At 35.8% G+C, this 23961-nt stretch overlaps 1 protein-coding gene across 5 annotated transcripts in view; it reads right to left on the reverse strand.

The window, feature by feature from the left end:
* Nucleotides 1-23961, reverse strand: part of METTL4 (methyltransferase 4, N6-adenosine) — a 55863-nt gene that overhangs the window by 369 nt on the left and 31533 nt on the right. For 4 of the 5 annotated variants that reach the window (XM_025429381.3, XM_025429378.3, XM_025429379.3 and 1 more), the window contains one exon: nt 17165-18725. In XM_025429381.3, the coding sequence (XP_025285166.3) occupies nt 18647-18725 (79 nt within the window). In that variant the 3' untranslated portion in view covers nt 17165-18646. Of the gene's footprint in view, nt 1-17164; nt 18726-23961 lie in introns of those variants that run through there. The other variant, XR_004817165.2, reaches the window with a different exon arrangement.

Here is a 23961-nt window from a genome sequence, read left to right on the forward strand (position 1 = left end):
GAAAAGTGTGTATTGCCACCTAAATCATTTGGGACAAGGAGACCCTCCACCTTTTGGCAACACCTCAGCTCTTCCTTCTGCTATTCCCTTTTCCCACACACTCTTGATTTTTGTCCTGTTCTACATTTCAAATTTCTACTTTGTGTTGAACTTGCTTTTTTTTTCATATTGAAAAGATACCCCAAGAGCCAAAAATAAATGAAAACTTAAAAAAAAAAAATGGCTCTACCAAGCACCCTAAATCCATTTCCTGGAGGACTTTAAATATAAGGCTAATCACACAGTCGATTTGTTATAAATGTTGCCTGCCAACCCCATTTACAATTGTACCAAAACCAATAAAACATCTAAGAATAAACTTAACCAAAGAGGTGAAAGACCTGTACTCTGAAAACTACAGAAAACTGATGAAAGAAATTCAAGACAATGCAAAAAATGAAAAGATCTTCCATGCTCATGGGTTAGAAGAACAAATGTTGTTAAAATGTCTATACTACCAATCTACAGATGTAATGCTATCCCTATCAAAATACCAACAGCATTTTTCACACAACTAGAACAAAAAAATCCTAAAATTTGTATGGGACCACAGAAGACCTCAAATAGCCAAAGCAATCTTGTAAAAGAAAAACAAAACTAGAGGTATCACAATTCTAGATTACAAATTATATTACAAAGCAGTAGTAATTAAAACAGTATGGTACTAGAATAAAAACAGATACATAAGAATAATGGAATAGAACAGAAAACCCAGAAAAAAAACCCATAATTATATGGTCAATTACTCTTTGACAAAGCAGGAAAGAATATTCAATGGGAAACAGACAACCTCTTCAACAAAGAGTGTTGAGAAAACTAGAGAACCACATGCAAAAGAATGAAACTGAATCACTTTCTTTCACCAAACACAAAAATAAACTCAAAATGGATTAAAGAGCTAAATGTGAGACCTGAAACCATAAAAATTCTTGAAGAAAACACAGGCAGTAATCTCACTGACATTGGCTATAGAAAGTTTTCACTAGACAGGTCTCCAGAGGCAAGAGAAACAAAAGCAAAAATGAGTTATTGGGACTTCATCAAGATAAAAAGCTTCTGCAAAGTTAAGGAAACAATCAACACAACTAAAAAGCAACCTATGGAATGGGAGATGTCTGCAAATGACATATCTGATAAAGTATTAGTATCCAAAATCTATAAAGAATTTATCAAACTTGGTAGATCCCTAAGTGGCTCAGCGGTATGGCACCTGCCTTCGGCCCAGCACACGATCCTGGAGTCCCAGGATCAAGTCCCACATCAGGCTCCCTGCATGGAGCCTGCTTCTCACTCTGCCTCTTTCTCTCTCTCTCTCTCTCTCTGTATGCCTCTCATGAATAAATAAAATATTTAAAAAAATAATTTATCAAACTCAATACCCCAAAAAAACAAATAATCTATTTTAGAAATGGGCAGAAGACATGAATAGACATTTTTCAAAAAAAGACATACAGATGGCCAACAGACACATGAAAATATGTTCAACGTCATTCACTCCCTACTCAGGAAATGTAAAGCAAAACTACAATGAGATGCCAGTTCAGACCTACTGGAATGGCTAAAATAAAAAACACAACAGGTGTTGGTAAGGATATTGGAGAAAAAGAAACTCTCTTATCCTGTTGGTAGTAATACAAATATGTTCAGCCATTGTGGAAAACATACAGAGGTTCCTTACAAAATTAAAAATAGAACTGTCCTATAATCCAGTAATCACACAACTGGATATTTACCCCCAAAATACAAAAACAATGATTCAAAGGGATATATGCATCCCTATGTTTATTGTAGCATTACTAACAATAGCCAAATTATGAAAGCAGTCCAAATGTCCATAAATAGATGAATAAAGAAAATGTGGTGCAAACATATATATATATATATACAATGGAATATTATCATACCACAAAAAATGATATCTTGCCATTTGCAACAACATAAATAGACCTAATAAGCTAGTCAGAGAAAGACAAATACCATATGATTTTACTCATATATAGAATTAAATAAAAAAAACAAACAAGTGGAGAAAGGAAAAAAAAAAGAGAAACAACCAAGAAACAGACTATTAACTATAAAGAACAAACTGATGGTTACTAGAGCGGAGGTAGATCAGGGGATGTGGGAAACAGGAGATGGAGATTAAAGAGTACACTTACCATAATGAAAAAAAAAAAGATTTTTTTAAAAAAGGAAAAGAAATTCGTTGCCTGTCAACATTTCAAACTGTCACACTCACCAGTTACTAACCTATGGTTTCCAAAGTAAACAATGAATCTGGATTAAATCAAAATACTTAAGGAGGGCACATGATATAATGAGCACTGGGTATTATATAAGACCGATCAATCACTGAACTCTACCTGTAAAATAATCTATGTTAATTAATTGAATTTAAATTTTAAAAAACATAAAATAAAAAAAAAAAATAATCACATCATGAGCCAAAAGATCTCCATAGGAAGGGACTGCTTACTATTTCCATCCTAATTTTTACCAAGACATCACATTCTTCTTGAAGGAATTTTTTTTAAACTCTTGGGATCAGGCTCTTCCCCAGCTCTCTTCATTTTGGACAGATACAAAGCAATCCAGAGCAAGGGCTATTCCACTAGGACATAATTTAAAGCACTATTTCTGTTTTGCCCTACTGGATGGTTCATAAACTGAGGTATGGAATCCTAGGCTTAGAAGCTCAGGCCTCCCAGGAAAGGTGGCTTTGGATATGATAAAATAGCTCCTCTCACTTTCCTGCCCAGGATTCAGCAAATGCAGAGCCCATAATTGCAATACAGAGGTCAGGAGGCTGCATTACTTTGATATCCTATTAAATAAGGGGAAATTAAACAATGCCTTGGGTACCTCCATTTGAGGCTTTCTTTTTTCCAAATACTGAGAAATCGAAAATAACCTTAAATCAGAATTGCAAAATAACATCAGAAACATAAATCTGCCCTTCCTAATATTTGCTTTTCAAGGACTTCCAAGGTAGCTAAAATAATTCTGTGGTCTCACAATAATCAAAAATTAAGAAATAAAGCTCACAAGCATTATGAAACATTTCCCTATGAATTTCTTCTTCATATCCCCCTATAACACTATAAAATTAGTCTTGTCTCCAACTGAGGTATTCTTATAGGTAGAAATGAGATTTGTAGGTCAACCTCCTGACTCCAAAATCCTATGTCACTTTCACTGTGCCACATGAGGGCCCACTCTCTTTGAAGAATTAAGGACTGAATTGCAGCTATTTGCCACCTAGAAGCCTACTCATTTTAGATTCAAGTCAAGGCTGAGTTTCCAGCAGGTAGAAGATAGGATGGCTGAACTTCCTGATAAGGTCTTCTCAAATACATCACAAACCAATAAGAAAGGGAGAGAGTTAGGACAAAGAGAAATCATATATGGATATTAAAAAAGGAGGGATCCCTTAAAAAAGGATTCCTAAACAAACCTAAGCTATGGCTATAGTACCAAGCATTGTTGTGCCCAAGATTGCGAATCCGAGAAACCACCAAGGAGCTGACACCGATGCAAGTGCACGAGGGTTTATTTACAAGCTTGAGCTTGGGTCCAAGTGTGCCCAACACAGCAGAGCAGGGACTTGGACCCCGAAGTGGGTTACAGCTGGGTTTTTTTATAGGCTGGTCTAGGGGATTTTCAGAAGGGGTGGAGGAATTTCTCAAGTTCTGTTTACATTCTGATATGGGGCTTTCAAGGGCATTGAGCTCTGTTCTCATTTTAATATGGGGCTTTCAAGAGCATTGAGCTCTGTTCTCATTCTAATATGGGACTTTCTACCACGGGCATGGGCTCTGTTTCTTTCTGATACAGGATTCTGTGCCTACGGCAATTCTGAGCCCTATTGTCTTTCGGATATGGGATTCCCTGCCGAAGACATTCTGAAGTTTTTCCTGTAAAGTTCAGCTCTTATTCACAGGGGCCTAAGATGGCTGTACTTGTGCTAATGCTAAACTTGAGGTGGAATGGCCTTGATTTTTCTCGGCCTCCACAGCATAAATCCAATAATAAAAAAGGATTAAGGTTTCAGTTCAAGATGGCAAACATAGGAAGGCTGAACTCACCTCCTCCAAGGAACAGACCAAACTACACCTATTACTAGAACAACCCCTCCTGAAGAAAAACTAAGGACTGCCTGAATCACTATTGAAGAAACAAAGACAGAAGAACAAGAGAGATGGAGACACAGTAACAAAGGGAACCCCTACACCCAATACTGCGTACAAACTGCGATGAGGAGGAATACTACTAATAGACTAGGACAGACCCCTCTGTCCTTGGGCACAGGAAAAAACCCATGGTTTAAAAGAGCAACTAGCATGTAAAGGAGACAACAGTAGAACTCTGCCAAATAGCAGAATTGCTACAGGGAAGTTCTCCAGGTCAAACTCGAGAATGACATGGCTTATGTTCCCACCCTACACTAAAAGCCTGGACCAAAGCAGAGTCCACACACCATGGCAGGCAGGTCCAATGGCCTTGGTAGGCTTGCAACTTCAGTGAGCCCAGGGTCCACAGACCCACACCAGCCCTACATGCACTAGGACACAGAAGAAAGTCCAAGGTTTAAAGGGGCCAAGGAACTATGATAATGCTCTCTCCCCCTCAATCTCAAGGGCCCAGACCAAAGCAGGGTCTGGCCACCATAAGGGCTAGAGTTCAGACACCATAAATGGGGGATAAGAGCATTACAGAGGGCTTACAACCTCAGCAAGCTCAGAGTATAAAGGCCCACGCCAGCCCTAGCTGCACTGGGAAACAAAAAAAACCATGGTTTACAGGGATCATGAAACTACAAGAACACTTGTTTTGTTTTTACTTTTTACCTTTGGGATTTGGTCTTCTCTTTTTTATTCATTTTTTTTCCAGTCTTTCTTTTTTCTTTTATATTTTATTTTTTACTTTTGTAAAAAAATTGTTATTTTTTCTTTATTCTCTCTGTAAGAAGCCACAGTTTAAAAGAGTAGGTAGCATATACAGTCATAGCTCCAGCGTGCCAGAAAAAGTAACCAAACACACATAGTTTGTATAGGAGTCACCACACACAAGACCACACACAAGACTCCTTCAATATTAGAAATAGTCATTTCACTAATCCATACAAGGAAAATCAAGCAAAATGGGAATAAAGAAAAATATGCTTCAAAAGAAAAAATATTGCATTATGAGTGTCCCAGAAGAAAAAAGAGAAAAAGAAAGGTGTAGAAATTTTATTTGAAGAGATAATAACTGAAAACATCCTCAATCTAAGGAGGGAAATAGACATCCAAGTCCAAGAAACAGTTCCAAACAAGATGAATCCAAGGAGGTCCACACCATGGCTTATAATAATTAAAATGTCAAAGATTAAAGATAAAGAATCCTAAAAGCACCAAGAGAAAAACAAAGTTACGTAGAAGGGAAAACCCTGTAAAATGTTAAGCTGATTTTTCAGCAGAAACTTTGTAAGCCAGAAGGGAGAGGATGATCTATTCAAAGCACTGAAAGGAAAAAAAACATAATCAAGAATGGTTACTATTTAGATTAAAAAAAAAAAAAAAAAAAGAGGGATACCTGGGTGGCGCAGCAGTTTGGTGCCTGCCTTTGGCCCAAAGGTGCGATCCTGGAGACCCGGGATCCTGGAGACCCGGGATCAAATCCCACGTCGGGCTACTGGTGCATGGAGCCTGCTTCTCCCTCTGCCTATGTCTATGCCTCTCTCTCTCTCTCTCTCTCTCTGTGACTATCATAAATATAAATAAATAAATAAATAAATAAATAAATAAATAAATAAATAAATAAAAATTTAAAAAAAAAGAAAACAAACAAACAAAAGAAAGATAAAGGGATTTACACCACTAAACCAGTCTTACAAGAAATGCTAAAGGAGCTTCTTCTTTTTTCTCTTTTTTATAAAGATTGTATTTATTTATTCATGAGAGACACAGAGAAAGAGTCAAGAAGAAAAACCTGACGAGAAACGTGACGAGTCAATGAAGCAACCAAAGAGGAAAGAAAAAATGTTAATATGTACATATCTATCAATAATTACTTTAACTGTAAATGGTCTAAATGCTCCAATCAAAAGAGAGTGATAGAATGGATTAAAAAACAAGACTCATCTATATGCTGCCTACAAGAGATTCACCTCAGACCTAGAGTCTGAAAGTGAAGTTCAGGATGGAAAAACATTCACCATGCAAATGGAAGTTTAAAAAAGCTGGGTAGCAATACTTAATCATACAAAATAGATTTTAAAACAAGGCACCTTGGTGGCTGGAGACAATGAAAATGAAACAAATGGAGACAATGGAGACAAAGGAAAATGAAAACACAACAATCCAAACTCTCTGGGACCCAGCAAAAGCAGTTCTAAGAGAGAAGTATAAAGCAATACAAAACTACCTCAGAAAAAAGAAAAAACTCGGGATCCCTGGGTGGCGCAGCGGTTTAGTGCCTGCCTTTGGCCCAGGGCGCGATCCTGGAGACCCAGGGATCGAGTCCCACGTCGGGCTCCGGGTGCATGGAGCTTGCTTCTCCCTCTGCCTGTGTCCCCTGTGTCTCTGCCTCTCTCTCTCTCTCTCTCTCTCTCTCTCTCTGTGACTATTATAAATAAGAAATAAAAATTTTAAAAAAAAAAAGAAAAAACTCAATTTCACCTTCCTTCAAAAGGAACGAGAAAAAGAAGAACAAAATTCAAGGTGAGGAGAAGAAAGAAAATAATAAAAATCACAGCAGAAATAAATGAAATAGAGACTAAAAGGACAATGGGGGGGGGAGGAATCAATGAAACCAAGAGCTAGTTCTTTGAAAAGATAAATGAAACTGTTTATTAGCCAGACTCATCAAGAAAAAAAGAGAAAATACCCAAATAAGTAAAATTAAAAATGAAAGAGAAGCAACAAAACAAATGCTGGCGAGGATGTGAGGATAAAGAAACACTTGTGCACTGCTGGTGAGAATGTAAATTGATAAAGCCACTTTGGAAAATAGTATGTACATTCCTCAAAAAATTAAAAATAGTACTACCATATGATCCAATAATTCTACTATTGAGTATTTACCTAGGGAAAATTATAACACTATTAGAAAAGATACACACCCCATATGTTTATTGCAGCATTTTTTGCAATAGCCAAGATACGGAAGCAACCTAAGTGTCTACCAACAGATGAAATGGATAAGGAAAATGAATATTACACAACCAAAAAGAATGAGATCATGCCACTTGAAACAACATGAGTAGACTTAGAGGGTATTATGCTAAGTGAAATAAGACAGAGAAAGACAAATCGTATATGATTCTACTCATAAATAGAATCTAAAAAAGTAAGAAAATCAACAAACAAAAGGCAGAATTAGATCTATAAATAAAGATAACAGATTGATTGCCAAAGGGGAAGTGGAAGGTTGGCAAAACAGGTGAAGGAGAGAGGGAGATACAGGAGGAGTATATTCTAACACATACACACACAAACACATACACAATACTACTATTTCTAAAAGTAGTAATAAAAAGGTAGGAGGAAACTTTGGGAGGTGATACATGTTTATGGCCTTGATAGCAGTGATAGTTTCACAGGTATATACTTATTCCCAGACTCATCAAGTTGTATACATTAAATATGTAGTCTTTTCATTCCAATCTCATCTCAGTAAAAGAGTAAAGCACTCTTTTAAAGTGCTTTAAAAGTAAAGAAACAAAGTGTAAGCTTTGAAGTGAAAACAGACTGGGGTTCAGGTCCCAGTTTTGCCACTTATTAGCTATATGACTTTGACGAAATCATTTAAACTCTCTGAATCTTACTTTGCTCATCTGTAGAATGAGGACACTATAGATGGAATAATAAGATGTCTAGGATTGTCTTTTTAACAATCCAGGTGGGAGGAGTAGGCAGGGGTATAAAGTAATCAAAACTGGTCACAGGTTGGTAATTGTTGAAGTTGAATGATGGGTATATAGAGATTCATTATATCACTGTCTCTTATTTTGTGTATGTTTTAAATTCCCGTTTTACAAGGCTTAGAAAAATTAATTTAAAAATATGAATGCCTCATCCGGATAATGGATAATCAAAAAGAACTATTACTAACTCATGAAAGAAATATAAATGGCCTAATAGTTTTAAATGTTTGGTGTTACTAATTTTTAAATGTAAATTTTACAAATAAAAATGGTATCTCTTAAGTGATGACCATATATGGAATTTAAGAAACAAAACAGATGAACGTGGGGGAGGGTAAAAAAGAGAGAGAGAGAGAGAGGCAAATCATAAGAGACTTTTAACTATAGAGAACAAACATGGTTGCTGGTGGAGGGATGGGTGGGGGGTGGACTAAATGGGTGATGGGTATTGAGGGCATGTGTTGGGATGAGCACTGGGTGTTATACATAAGTGATAAGTCACTAAATTCTACTCCTGGAAAAGGGAACCCTCTTACACTGTTGGTGGGAATGTGAAATGGTGCAGCCACTCTGGAAAACTGTGTGGAGGTTCCTCAAAGAGTTAAAAATAGACCTGCCCTACGACCCAGCAATTGCACTGCTGGGGATTTACCCCAAAGATACAGATGCAATGAAACACCGGGACACCTGCACCCCGATGTTTGTAGCAGCAATGTCCGCAATAGCCAAAATGTGGAAGGAGCCTCGGTGTCCATCAAAAGATGAATGGATAAAGATGTGGTCTATGTATACAATGGAATATTACTCAGCCATTAGAAATGACAAATACCCACCATTTGCTTCGACGTGGATGGAACTAGAGGCTATTATGCTGAGTGAAATAAGTCAATCGGAGAAGGACAATTATATGGTCTCATTCATTTGGGGAATATAAATAATAGTGAAAGGGAATAGAGGGGAAGGGAGAAGAAATGGGTAGGAAATATTAGAAAGGGAGACAGAACATGGAAGACTCCTAACTCTGGGAAATGAACTAGGGGTGGTGGAAGGGGAGGAGGGCGGGGGGGGCGGTGACTGGGTGGCGGGCACTGAGGGGGACACTTGACAGGATGAGCACTGGGTGTTATTCTATATGTTGGCAAATTGAACACCAATAAGAAATAAATTTATTATTAAAAAAAATATATATATATATATTCTACTCCTGAAACCAATATTACACTATATGTTAACTAGAATTTAAATTAAAAATTTTTTTTTAAAAAGTGATGACCAAAAACAACAACAAAGTTTGTGGACTGATCCTATTTGATTTCAAAACTTATTATAAACTATAGTAATCAAGATAGTGTGGAACTGGCATAAATAAAGACACAGTTCAATGGAATAAAACTAAGAATCTATCAATAGATGCATATATATTTGTCAACTGTTTTCAACAAAGATGCCAAGATAACTCAGTAGCAGAAAAGAAAGATTTATCAGCAATTAGTGCTGTATTAACTGGTGATACATTTAGAAAAAAAATCAACATTGACTTTCAACTCATACTAAACATAAAATAACTATAAGTAGATCAAAAATCAAATTTTATAGAACTTCTAGAAGAAAAAAATAACAAAATGTGAATGATCCTGGGCTCAGTAAAGACTTTTTTAAAATATTAGCAAATCAAAAACAGTATATAAAAAAGAATTATAGACCTCATTCAAGAAGGATTTATTCGATTTGAAAGGCTACCTCAAAATTTGAAAGCCAGTGAATGTAATACATCAGATCTACAAACTAAAGAAAAAAAATCATATGATCTTATCAATTGACACAGAAAAGGCATTTGATGAAATACAACATTTAGTCATAATAAAAACTCTCAAAACAATAGAAGGGAACTTCCCCAAGTTGATAAAAATCATCTAAAAAAACAATTCCAAACAAGATCCATACGGTTCGGGATCCCTGGGTGGCGCAGCGGTTTAGCGCCTGCCTTTGGCCAGGGCGCGATCCTGAAGACCCAGGATCGAATCCCACATCAGGCTCCCGGTGCATGGAGCCTGCTTCTCCCTCTGCCTGTGTCTCTGCCTCTCTCTCTGTGTGTGACTATCATAAATAAATAAAAATTAAAAAAAAAAAAAAAAAAAGATCCATACGGTTCTTCAGATTTTATATCAGCAGAAATGATACCAGCTTGGCCTAAAGGGGAGAGAGTATAAAATGAAAGGAAGGCTGTCAATGCACAACACCGCCCCCCTTCAAATTATATTGACAGGAAATAGGTTGATAAAAGAAGTTAGCTGTAATATGCTATCTTTCATAGAAAAGGAAGGGTAACTCAAAGGATGAAAACAAAACACAAGAGAGATGAACCAGAGCTTAGAGGGTGGAGCCAAGAGCTGGGAGCCAGCATTACTACCAAGCTTTACTGAACTTTTATTGAAATCTAATCAAGCAAGTCTGCCTGGAGTTCACTTGACTAGATTTTCAAACTGTTTTGGACAAGTAAGGCCTTTATTTTTCATATATCCTCTTTTTTAACCAGAATAACTAGAACTCTTATGCTTTGCCTATCCCACTATTGTATGTTGGTTATGTTTGAGGCAGGACTTGTTTCTTTCGTTCCACAGGTTCTCAAATGGACAGGAATTTTGTCCAGAAGCTGTACTTAATGGATTATTTATCAGAAGCCTCAATTCTAACCTGATTTAGGTGACTTAAAGGATGAGATCTAGGACTTTTAAGTTGAAGAAATTTAGATGAGATCCTAAACTTTGAACTGATGCTATAATGGAATGATAGCCTTGCAAAGTTTGAGGAGGAGGAAATATATTTTATACATGGGACACACATGGATCACTGGGGGCCAGAGGTTGGGCCCATGATAGGCAAAATTCTAAGAATGACTCCCAAAGAGCTTCACACTTGTAAAATCTCCTCTCCTTTGAATTTGGTTAGAATCTATGAATATCTACGAATATGATCACATTATCACTCACAAAAGGGAGATTATTCAGGTGGGTCAAATCTAATCACAAAAGCCCTTTACAAGTCTTTTCTTTAGGTGGCTGCACAAGGGGAAGTATTGAAGGCTAAATACTCAACATGCTATCGTGACTTTGAAGATAGAACCATGGGGAAGAACTGGAGAGCAGCCTCCAAAAGTTGAGAGTTGACTACTAGCTGACAGCCATCAAGGAAACAGAACTGTATTTATCTAGCAACCTGAATGACCTTGAAAATGGATTCTTCCCCAGAGCCTCCAGATAAGAGCTCAGCCTAGCCAAAACCTTGGTTTTGGTCTTTTGAGATTCTTGGCAGTGACTCAGGTGAGACTGCTCAGAATTCTGACTTACAAAACTGTAAATTACTAATGAATGTTTAAGTTGTTATGATTGTGGTAATTTGTTACTGCAGCAATAGAAAACCAATACATGAAAAGATGTGGTATGTGCATACAATTTAATACTACTCAACAATAAAAAGGAATGAATTATTGATACACAAAAAAATAAAGAATCTCAAAATAATTATGTTTTGAGTGAAGGAAGATACACAAAATAAGAGTGAATGCTGTATAATTTCATCTAGGTTCAATTTTAGAAAATGTACCCAACTCTATGGTGCAGAATGCAGAACAGTGATTGCATAGGGATAAAATGTAGAGAGGCAGTTAGAGAAGATGAATACATAGAGCTTTGACAAAATCTTGGGAGATTATGTTTATTACTTTGTGTTGGTGGCTTCTCAGGTATACACGAAAGTCCAAGTTCATTAAACTCTGCATTGTAAATATGTGCAACTTACTTATATCAATTATACCTCAATACAACTATAAAATAATAAAAATGATCCTATTAGACAAATCTAGAAAAGATACCCAGATAACATTTTAATTCAAAAGGTGGAAAATATCAGAGTAGGAAAAAACTCCTGTTAATTTAGACTCTAGCTCTAACAAATTGATAAAATTGCATGTACTAATATTCTCTATATTTCTAGAGAAAAAAAAATTTTAAGTTTACAATCAAGAACAAAATGCTTTCTTTGTAACTCTTCTGAACTCACATTTTAGCTGCCTATTGCCTAGTAACATCCTTACAGTCACTCCTACAATAAGAAAATAAACCAAAATTTAATCAGGACTTGGTTCCTGCTCTCCATTTCTCATATTGCTTAGTGATCTCTAGTGATCTGCCTCTCTAAACTTTTGCATCATTTTCCCTCTATTCTGCCATTTAGTCTTTGCACACTATGTACACTTTGCACATTTTGTTATGCTCTAATGGTTTCTTATAAGAGTCTTCTACTCAACTGAGTTCAAAGATACCTGAGGCCAGGAGTTAGTTTAGTCATTCATTAAATATTGGCAGTTCCAGATCTGCTGATAGGAAAAACATAAATAAAAATTTGTCCTCCTCTCCTAAGATAGTCAAGAGGATATAAAGTCGTCATTTTTTTTTCAGCGAGCCATCTGAAGAATAAATTGCTTTTCAGTTTTTATGATAAATGTGAGGGAAAACATATCTGAATAATCCAAGCATGTGAAAAATGGCTCTAAGAGCAACAATAAAAAGCCTTCCTTCAGGGGCATAAAAAGTGTATCATGAAGATATGCTACCAGGAAGACTGCAAATAAAGAGAACTAAGTATCCATATTGAATAACTTCTAAGTACCAGGTCCTATGCTAGGAAACTTAATATACATTCATATATTATTTCATTTCATCCTCATAATAATCCTACAAGGTCCAAAAATTAGCCTTCATATTCTTTAGAATACAAGAAAGTGTAGTTTAAATAATTATTCAATCACTCAGAAGATGAATATCAAGACTCAAAATATAGACCCAGGTGATCCCACCTGGTGGGATCAGCCTAGTTTGTTCCTGAGGAAGATTCATGAGCAAAAGCAGAGTCCTAAATTCAAATAACAGTCTAGTTTGACTAACAATCAGGATATGTGGTTAATTTGGGGAGATGCTAAAAATCAGGCTGGGTGCCTTGTTTTTCCTTAGAGATATTGACCAAAAATGATTTAATACTGTGACTATTCATTTGCCTTAGCTATCATCCAAAGTTATGCCATTGTTGTGTCACAGTAATCTGATAATTAGGCCAAAGCCTGATCAGAAAAAGCGAATGAAAAAAGTTTCCTCATGTTCTCTACCCATAGAGATCAATTTGTTTTTATATGGTGCCAAGGACTTGGGGTCTGCTACTGAAAAAGACCAAAAAGTTCTCAGAACTGGGAAGTTCACAGAAGTCCCAGATTTAGGTTAACTCCTAGGAAAATTCAAGGGAAGGGGATCCCTGGGTGGCTCAGCGGTTTAGTGCCTGCCTTTGGCCCAGGGTGCGGTCCTGGAGTCCCGGGATCGAGTCCTGCGTCAGGCTCCTGTCATGGAGCCTACTTCTCCCTCTGCCTATGTCTCTGCCTCTCTCTCTCTCTATGTCTATCATGAATGAATGAATGAATGAATGAATGAATCTGAAAGAAAGAAAGGAAGGAAGGAAGGAAGGAAGGAAGGAAGGAAGGAAGGAAGGAAGGAAGGAAGGAAAAGAAAGAAAGAAAGAAGAAAGAAAGAAAGAAAGAAAGAAAGAAAGAAAGAAAGAAAGAAGAAAGAAAGAAAGAAAGAAAATTCAAGAGAAAAGGCTGGTTATGGAGCTATCAAGGTAATCTGACTTGCTTTCAAGCTGGAGTAGACTAGTCAATAGAACCATGAATTAAGACCACCTATGTAGTTCTGGGTTGGTCCATACAACCAAACACTGGTAGCAGATCACCATGGTACATAAAATAATTTGTACCCCTACTTACCTTACATAAGCTCTCCTTTCTCACCACTTGAATAGCCACCTTCAAGTACAAATCTATATTTTGCAGAAGAGTTTTCTTTAAAAATGTGAATTTAGATGGCTAATCTAATTGAGGGACACATAATTTCATGGTAAATGTGCTCATGGCTTGTATCAAAGAGCTTAACAGCCCATCTCATTCTGAGTGAGTGGCACTCCAGCTATCAGTTCAATCAACGTCACTAAAATCTCTAATGAAAAATATTAGTAGTAACCCAAGACTGGTTATATCATATACTCAGAAAGGTATGTTTAGATGATTATATATGAACCATTCTAAATTTCCTTCAGGCTACCCAATGGATCCTCTGATTAGTGGATAATGAGCCTATTATTAAGATCTCAGGTTCATTAGCAAACATGATACAACATAAAGTGCCCTAACTTAAGAATCAGAATTCAAGTCTTGGTTATCACTTATTAGCCATGTCAGCTACCCTCTATGAACCTGTTCCCTCATTATAACTACAACTCCATAAAACTGCTTTGAGGGTAAAGTGATGTAATTGACATAAAAGAACTCTGATAACCAGAGAACTATGCCAACAGTGCTGTGGTGCTTCCCAGGGTGTGGCAGGCCAGTGCATGATATGAGTCAAATGAGGTGAACTGCAGAGCATTTTCAGGGAAGGGAAGGCCCTTTAATGCAATTATAATCCTCCCCTGAATCACTAACGGTAGAAAACCCAAAGTCTCACTGAAGCTGAATATATAAAAATTCACTAAAGAAATGTCTCTAGGGTACCAAACCTGAAAGGTACATTTGAGATTTCTCATAAGAATGATCTTGAGTCATAGAATTTAAAGGACTCGAATAGGACAAAGTAGATACAGCCTACAGCAAGGACAGAGCAAAGGTAGCAATTAAAGCCTGGTCCAGACCTGAGTCAACCAATCTATCTTCCTCTAAGACAACCAGCCCACAGTGACACTGGCCTCTCTCAAATGGTGACATCCAGGAAGAAAAACCTATTCTCACTTCTAGACCAAAGAAAAAGGTCTTATTTACTTAGTAGGTATCTTACCAACTAGAAAATCCCTTTGGTGGCTGTCTCAGTCAGTTCCAGGCTACTGTTAACAAATTACCAGACTGGGTGGCTTACACAATAAATATTTATTCTTCACGATTCAGGAGGTTCAAAGTTCAGGACCAGGTATCAGCATGGTCAGTTTCCTGGCGAGTGCCCTCTTCTTCGTTATGCTATTATATGGCCTTTTCTTGGTGTTTATATGCAGAGTGAAGTTTCATGTTTTGTTTTGTTTTTATAATACCATTAATCCTGTTATGAGGGCCCAACACTGATGACTTAATCTAGCCCTAATTGTCTCCCAAAGCCCTACCCCTAAATACCATCACACTTAGTTTCAGCATACGAATTTTGGGAAGGTACAAACATTCACACCACAGCTGCTGCACATAAAAATCAAGTTCCTGCAGGTGTAACAGATCCTCCAGCAAAGTGTAACAAATCTATTTTGAACCAAAATTAATGTGATACCAGCCTAAAGTCTCTGAATATAGAAGAAACATCAGAAAAGCCACCAATTAACCACTTATGGAAGTCATCAAAGAACAACACAGAGTAACTATGAAGTTCAGAGTCAAGAGCTAAAGCCCAAAGCTACATGTGGTCTTTGTTTTAATGTTTTTAATGATTTTTTTTAAGCCAGGACCACAATGGAAATGATGGATTTCAAAGCTTCTTCATCTATGAAACCAGGTGTAAGCTAGGAAATCCAATCTCAAGAAAAAAAATCAAGAAAATATGATGTTTAACAGAAAAACTCTATGAATTTCCAGGTGAATCCCCTGAATTGGAGTAGAATGTGAAAGAAAACTTTTTTTTTTTAAAGAAAACCTTTTTGACCTAAAACTAACACTATGCGAAGAATTCAAACATTACTGATTGCTTATAATACTCCAAGTATAGTTCTAAGTATCTAACAAGTGTTAACTCATTTAATCCTCATAACAACTTTAGAATTAAGTATTATTACTGCCCATTTCAATGCATGAAGAGGCTAAAGCATAGACTTAACTAACTTTCCCAAAGTCCTAAGCTAGTAGTTGAAAAAGTTGGGGTGCAAAGCTAGGCAGGCTGGCTTCAGAATGCACTGACTGTGTGCTACATGGAACTGACTACCATCTATACAAAAATATCCTGGGCCTAAAGTGGCCAAGAGAACTGAACGAAACTAAGTTGAACTTTGACTACACAGGATACAAATAAAGGCTGAATGAGAAAGAAAGACAAAAAAGGACCAACTTAAAGAGGATTTGCTTCCAAAAAAGTAGTTAAATACTCGTGACTCTAATGGATCCTGTATGGGAGGGTGAAAGAGCCTCAATAGAAAGGCCATGAATTCTAAAGATAAAATCTTATGAAGCAAGATTCCCCAAATTTTCTTGTGTGGCGCCCACTGCTAACCACGTGCAGGTGAAATGACTTTTCGTGTGATTGCTCAGGATGTCAACTGTGATTGGATGGCCTCCAGGTAAGTCAAAATCAAACTGAACACTAGAACTGGGCTCAAGGGAACTGATAACACTTTAGAAATTGTTAGTCATTTGCTCAGTTTCCCATGTTCTTATATGGAATATAGCATGGACTCTGGAATCAGGGAGCTATGCATTCCAATCCTAGTTCTAATACTTATTACAGATTTTAGGACAAAATAGTCTCCCTGGCCTCAGTTTTCTTGACTATTAAATGGAGATAGTATCCCTCAGGACTGTACAAGGATTAAATGCAAGAAAATATAAAAAACATAGTGAAGAGTAACACACACTATTCAACAAACATTAGCTCTATCCCTTTGCCTAAGCATTTCCAAGAGTCCTAAAAGACTTTAACTCTATAAAAAGAATGACAGAAAACAAAATCCTTACAAGTTTTAAAGGTAATATAAAAATCTCTGAATAAAGATATAACATTAAGTGAATAATAAAAAGTTCATTAGGTCAGTTGGCTAAAATTTAGTGGTAATGAAATCAAAGTTCAAAGTTCCTAGTCTGACCTTTTTGTTCTCACAAGGGATGTGATTGTTCCATTTTGCAGAACTATCCTTTGTTCAAAAAAGAGCCCAATAATTAAACAGGCATTACAAACAAGGCCCACAGGTTGTACAACTCAGGAGCAGAGAGCTAAGACTATGATTTCTGTGTCTTAAAAACAAAACAAAACAAAACCTCTGTCTTGAATACCACATTCTGTAAATAAAAATTCTTTTTATCTCAAGTATCAGTATTTGTGATGCAAAAATAAGAGTCCAAAAACTTGGTGAGAATAAAATGTTTCCACAAATTATATAAAATCTACAAATACTACAAGAGGTTGTAAATAGTTTCAAATGAGGCCGTGAGAAGTGTGCTTCATGTTTAATACTTTTTTTATTTCAATAACAAGTTAGAATATCTCTGTAAATACAAAATTAAGCCTATAATACTATATTCACATACTCAAAGAATGAACAGACTTCGAAAATAACATTTTTCTTTGGCAAAATCAGTAAACAAATTGGCAACCCTGTCAGATAATCATTCCAACCTAACATTTTACTTAGCAGATAAATATCCATAGAAAAGCTGTAAATTATATAAATATTTTTGTCAAAATGCTAAGTGAAAGAAGCCAGACACAACAGGTTACATATTCTATGATTCTGTTTATATGAAATTCTAAAAAACTAATGATAGAAAACAAATCATTGTTCACCAAAGGCCAGGGGTGGAAGGAAGGGACTGACTATAATTGGACACATGAGTTTTGGAGGTGAAGAAAATGTTCTACATCATGACTACGGTGGTAAGCAGATAACTGTATATCTGTTTTCTAAACTCACTGAACCCTACAGTAAAAATTAGAGAATTTTATGTGAAATTATACCTCAATTTTTTTTAAAAAGTTACAAATAAGGATCATTTCAGTAAAAATATTTTACTTATTAAAGAAATATTTGTGGAAAACTAAATAATATAAATATCTTTTAAATCATAAGCAGTGTTTATCTTCTGACATTTTTATAAGAAATATATTTTTTAAATCTTCTAGAAAACCAAACAAAACCAAGAATTACTTGAATAGTGACCCTCAATGCAATGTCAAACCCTCCAAAACTGTTTCATAAGCTCAGTACAATGATGAGGTACTTGGCAGGTCTCTCCGTATTTTTTCCAGAATGGAACAGTATACCAGAGGTCATAAGTTTGGGTTACACAGGGCCAACTAGACAATATAAGTGAGTAGCACAGAGCAAGTGTTACTGTGGTAAACTGCAAAGCCCATGTCCCTTCCCAATTTTGCTGCTACCACTGGGTCCTACTTACTGATGCCAGAAAGAATAGAGACTACACTGCAGCCAGAGCTTCTGATGTTTAAAGAAAAGCAGAAATCTATACTTTATGTGAAATGTCCTGCTTTTTCAAATGATGGTTCAATTTCTTTTTTTATACCACCATATGTGCCAAACAAAACACATCCATAAGCAGAATTATGATATATGGTCTATAGTGTATGCTTTCCAAAATTTTCAATAAGAAAGTCTTGTAATTTTTCTGCTTACCTCTTTATTTGCAGTGAATCTGGAATAATGGGGAATACTAGTGCAACTGAAGTAAATTCATCTCAAAACTACATAAAGACTTGTCACTTCTGGTCCTTTGCAGAAAAATCAAGTCCTGTTTACATTTCTAAGCATACTAGTTGGTAAGAAAAGGAAAAATCAGTTCGAATGAAGGAAAAAGAGGTGAGGAAAAACTGAAGAAAATCACAACTTTATGATCAAAGTCAGCTTTTAGACTCCAGAGCAACAAAATAATCCAAGTGTTGAAATTTGAGAACTTCATTGCCCCAACTAGTCCAACCTGGCTGTAAATTTCGAGCAAACAATTCCAAACACTCCCCATCTGGCTTGACATAGTCTTTTAGAACCTCTGTTCAAAAAAGAGAAAAAACACAAAAATTATTATTAAGAAAGGAATCAATTTCCTTTTAGCAGTTAAAAGCAGAAAAGCAGGATTGTTTCCGTTATTTATTTATTTTTTTTTAATTGTTTCCTTTAAAACAAACAAACAGGGGATCCCTGGGTGGCGCAGCGGTTTGGCGCCTGCCTTTGGCCCAGGGCGTGATCCTGGAGACCCAGGATCGAATCCCACGTCGGGCTCCCGGTGCATGGAGCCTGCTTCTCCCTCTGCCTATGTCTCTGCCTCTCTCTCTCTCTCTCTCTCTCTCTCTCTCTCTGTGTGTGTGTGTGACTATCATAAATAAATAAAAATTTTTAAAAATAAATAAATAAAATAAAACAAACAAACAAAAGACAGCTAATTAGTTCCAAGGATTTCATCACAGGCTATCCTATTTATAGTTAGAAATCATTTGAAATAAGCAATCCTGAGATTGGAAACAATACCATCAGAACTTTCGGGAGTCCTGATTTATCAGTTTTCAGTTGTAGATGAGAAATAGGATTTTAACACCCTCACAGATGACTTTCCAGTTTTCCAATACTGCTGACACATCTCCTGAGCACTGAAACTGAATTTTTTAATAAATCTTAATCTGTGCATGAAAAATATACAGGAACAACAGAAAAATAATCCACATAAAAAAACAGATGTCTCTGCAAGCATATTCATTAGCAAAAGAAAGTAAAGGAAGAACTGGATACCGATAAAAATATGGAACACATATAACTAACAAATACAATATCTTCGTAGCTATAACTTGGTAGCACATCCCATCATTTCCAAATTGTAGATAATTTTTACCTAAAATTTTACCATATTATTTCCACAAGTAACTATTCCTTAAGTAATAATAACTACCAAAAACTATATTTCATTGGTAAAAAGGTACCTGCATACAAATGTTGACTAAATGCTATGATTGATACATGGTAACAGAAAGAAAATAGCATGGAATCGTTTTTTTAAAGCACATGTTCATTTGGATTACAAATATATAAATCAATTTCAGCTTAATCACTGCTGGTTAGCTATATCAGCCACATTACAGAACAGGTATGAAAATAAAAATTCACAGATGAAAAGTCCTAGAAAGAGCATTTTTTAAATACAGTTCGTAATTACAAGATGGAGCTTGGCAGAAATTTATCAAATTCCCTCTAGGAATGATAGGTATTCTTTAGGAGCACATGATATAGGTAAAGTTTAAAAGAAAATACATAAAAAACTTTATGTTCATAATGTTTTCTAATCATTTTCACAATAAAATAATTATTTATTTCTGTAAATGTATTGCTCCTGTTTAACAAAAAACAAAGAATTTAAAGCATTCATTGTCTATAACCCAAATGAAGCCAGATTTGGGCTTTAATAGCTTTTAGGAGACGCTAACATAAGATTTCTAGTCCTTTTATAAGTGTATAATTAAATGTTACTAAACCTGAAAGAGAAAGATTTCCCCAGAGTCTTAGAGGATAATAAACCTATATTACTTTTCCATTTTTTCTCCATGAATTCAATGCCTTACCAACCTCAATTCACTTTGAATGTGGTCTAAGGTTATACTGAAGCAAGGTTTTGTTTGTTTTGCTGGTTTGTTCAGAGTTTTGGTACAAATAAATTAGCAACTCTATTCTGGAACCTTAATCTGGAATCTAAAAAGGAGTTAGCCAGTCAAAAATGTTTACTATTCTGAGCACACAATATAATCAGTGCTATGGAATTTAACAAAGGAAACAGATACCCATGTTTTCTAAGAGTACACAATGTAGTAGAAAAAGATGGTCAGGCACTTGGGAGTTGACAAATATAGTACATAAAACCTAAAGCCATTTACTATCTCCTACTTTCTCAATGTAACATATTTCTGCATTTTTTTTTCTTTCTGGTTGAGAAAAACAGAAAATCAAGGAGTAATATTTTTTAAATGTTAACCACAGTTCACAACAAAGCAAAAGAAATAAAAGCAAATTCATGGAAATGATTATTCTTACTAATTTTAAATATCAACTTAAAAGTAAACTCAAGATCTTAAAAGTTCTAATTACAAGGGAAAAATTTGATAACTATGTATGGTAATGGATGTTAACTAGACTTACTGTGATTGGTGATCATTTCTCAATATATACATACATCAAATCATTATATTATACCCCTGAAACTAATAAAATCGTGTATGTCAATTATACCTCATTTTAAAAGTAAATTCAAATGTATAAATTAAAGTATGAATATGACACATATACTTGATTAATTATATAACATCTGACATTAGCAAAATATACTTCTAATGAAAGAAGAGGAAATAACACATGCATAGCCAGTCATTCCCCTTTTGCTCTGGGAACAAAGGGTAGGGCTACGGGACAAGGGGCTCAAACACCAGTGTACAGAATTTCCAACTGTGTTTTATTCTTCAGATAAAACTGTTAATGAGTATAGCAGTAAAAGGAATGGAAATTCCTGTAAAGTAAAATATAAAAAAAACAATTTTGATCCAAATACTTTTATTTCATAATTTGCCTATCTTATTAAATCTTTACATATAATATACATTTAAGATTATAAGCCATAGCTATTGAGGCTTATCTTTTAATCTGTACCAGGAAACATCAAAACTTAAAAACAGAGTAAATGTATCAATAAGTTAAAATTTTAAAAAAATCTTGGTGCTTCTAGAGGCAAAAGAGAGTATTTCATTTTATGAATTTGCATAAAATGTTTAAGAGCATTTACATGTACAAGTTCTAAGCATTATATATAGTACACATACTATCCCAAATCCTAGAGTTATGATTTCAGAGTAAAATACAGTGCAGAAATTATTTTTTGGTGGCTTTAATTTGTATGGTTCTATATCTAAAAATACATGCACTTGCTACACAGTAACATAAATTCAAAAATACTACCTAACCAAAACATAAGGGTTACATATCAAGTTGTGTGGAATTTTTCCCCCCCCCAAGAATCTAACTTTTCTTTTTAAAATGTTCTCAATCCAAAAAAGGTGTTTTTGCTGTCCTCTACAGGGAATATGGTGGAACTGCACTTCATGGATATAGGCTGTTAAGACTAGTTTTTAAGAGGATTAATAAAAGACTAATTTTTATTTACTATTACAAAACCTTGTTTCTTAAGATTAACATTTAAATATAGTTTTATTCTATGTGAAAGGAATCGATAAACAGTTTATAATTTGGGAATTAAAGGCTGGGTCTTAGCTTTTAGATTTTAAAAGTAAAAAAATAAGCCCTAAGATGAACACTAAATTATGCTTTGATACTCACTGAATGATAATGAAAATTCAAATGAGAAGAATACAAATTAAATTTCCTCCACTGAATATAACTGGTACCAAATAGAATTTTTTTTTCAAAGAAAAGTACAATCTCACTTTTCATTTAAGTCACATATTTAATGCAATGAAGAGTCTATGACAGTACAAACTTAAAGATGATTATTCATTCAGCACATCTCTAAGTTAAAGAACGGATCATCAGGTAAACATCTGAATATTTCTCAAATGAAGTTAACACTACAAAGACTCTTCTGCATAAAATTTAGGATAACAGAAATCCTAAGCACAATCAATAAAAATTACCTTGGGAATTTGTATTTACTTTCCTATGTCATGAACTATCCCATATGCTACAAAATAATGATAGGCTAGGGACCCTGTAGTTTTCCTCAATGGCAGCTTAAAAGTTTGTGGTGTTTTAAGTAGGGATCACCAAATTCATAAAATAGATATTCCTTAAAAATTGTTTTGAATAGGAAACAATGAATATCAAATTGACTATGTCTCAAGGACTACATTTCTATATTTTTTTAGAGGAGTAGGGCATAGAGAATGAGGGAGAAAGAATCTCAAACAGACTCTGAGCTGAGTGTGGAATCCTTCGCGGGGCTCTATCCCAGGACCCTGACGATCTTGACCTGAGCTGAAATCAAGAGATGCTTAACCGACTGAGCCACCCAGGCATCCCCACATTCCAATTTTTTTGAATTCTCACTTGAAAAATTTAGCATTTACTGAGCTTCTATTTTATCCTGTAGAATTTAAAATATAAGCAATCCTCACAATTCTAAAAGATTAAATACCATGTCTCTCTCTCTCTCTCTCTCTTTTTAAAGATTTTATTTATTCATGAGAGACACAGAGAGAGAGGGGCAGAGACACAGGAAGAGGGAGAAGCTGGCTCCATGCAGGAAGCCTGATGTGGGACTTGATCCTGGGACCCTGGGATCACACCCTGAGCCAAAGGCAGATGCTCAACTGCTGACCCACCCAGGCATTCCCCATTAGTCTCTCTTTAAATAAGGGCTTTAAGGTAGAAAATGGTTACAGTAACTCATTAAGTACCAGAGCCAGGATTCAAAGTCAGAGTCAATCTCCAAAGCCAAAATTTTCCATTATTCCTTGCTGCTTAGTTTCACTAAATGATGAACATTATACTAAAGCATTAAGACTAGCAAGAATTGTAAGGCTTCAGTAATCACCTTTTCAGTGATTCAGAAAAACACTATCTCAACATAAAACTGAATCTCTACCAAGTAGCAAGGAGATCTAACCACCCTTTTTGGACTGCTATTCTGAGCTCCTGGTTTCAGAATAAGCAAGTGATAGAGCCCTCATAGTAAAATAAAACCCATAGAACTAAAATCCCTCAGATGCTCCATCAGTCTTCAGTCTATCAAGGATAGTAAAGGAGTAACTACCAATAATAAGGGGAGGAAAAGCAGGTGAAATAAAACATCTACACAGTGCATCCAGCAAGCCCACAAATCTCTTGCTTCAACAGTTCAATAACCTTGTTCAACAGTTTCTGGAATGGAACAAATCCAGGAACTCCCCTTCTTCTAGTCTCTGACCACCCTCCAACCACCTTCCAATCTCCTTTCCAAGAACAATCTCCAGGGCCAGCCAACCCCATTTTTTGTGATTAGCTCCTTATTGCTGACCAAAAATGAGCTCCCAGATTCATCATGTAGAATTATTCTACAAAGGTGAAGGCCACTGTCAACTGTCTGGTCAACCTGTATTTGCAGGCCTCCTACACCCATCTCCCTCAAGGCTTCTATTTGGACTGTTGATGATGTGACTCTGGAATGCCTGGGAACTTCTTCCTCAAGTTGGCCAGGCATCTCTTGGAAGATACAAACCAGTAGCAGCCATGCCCTTTTCTAAAACATGAAGAAGTCCTCC

The sequence above is a fragment of the Canis lupus genome, chromosome 7, assembly GCF_003254725.2.
Source record: "Canis lupus dingo isolate Sandy chromosome 7, ASM325472v2, whole genome shotgun sequence".
NCBI lineage: Eukaryota > Metazoa > Chordata > Mammalia > Carnivora > Canidae > Canis > Canis lupus.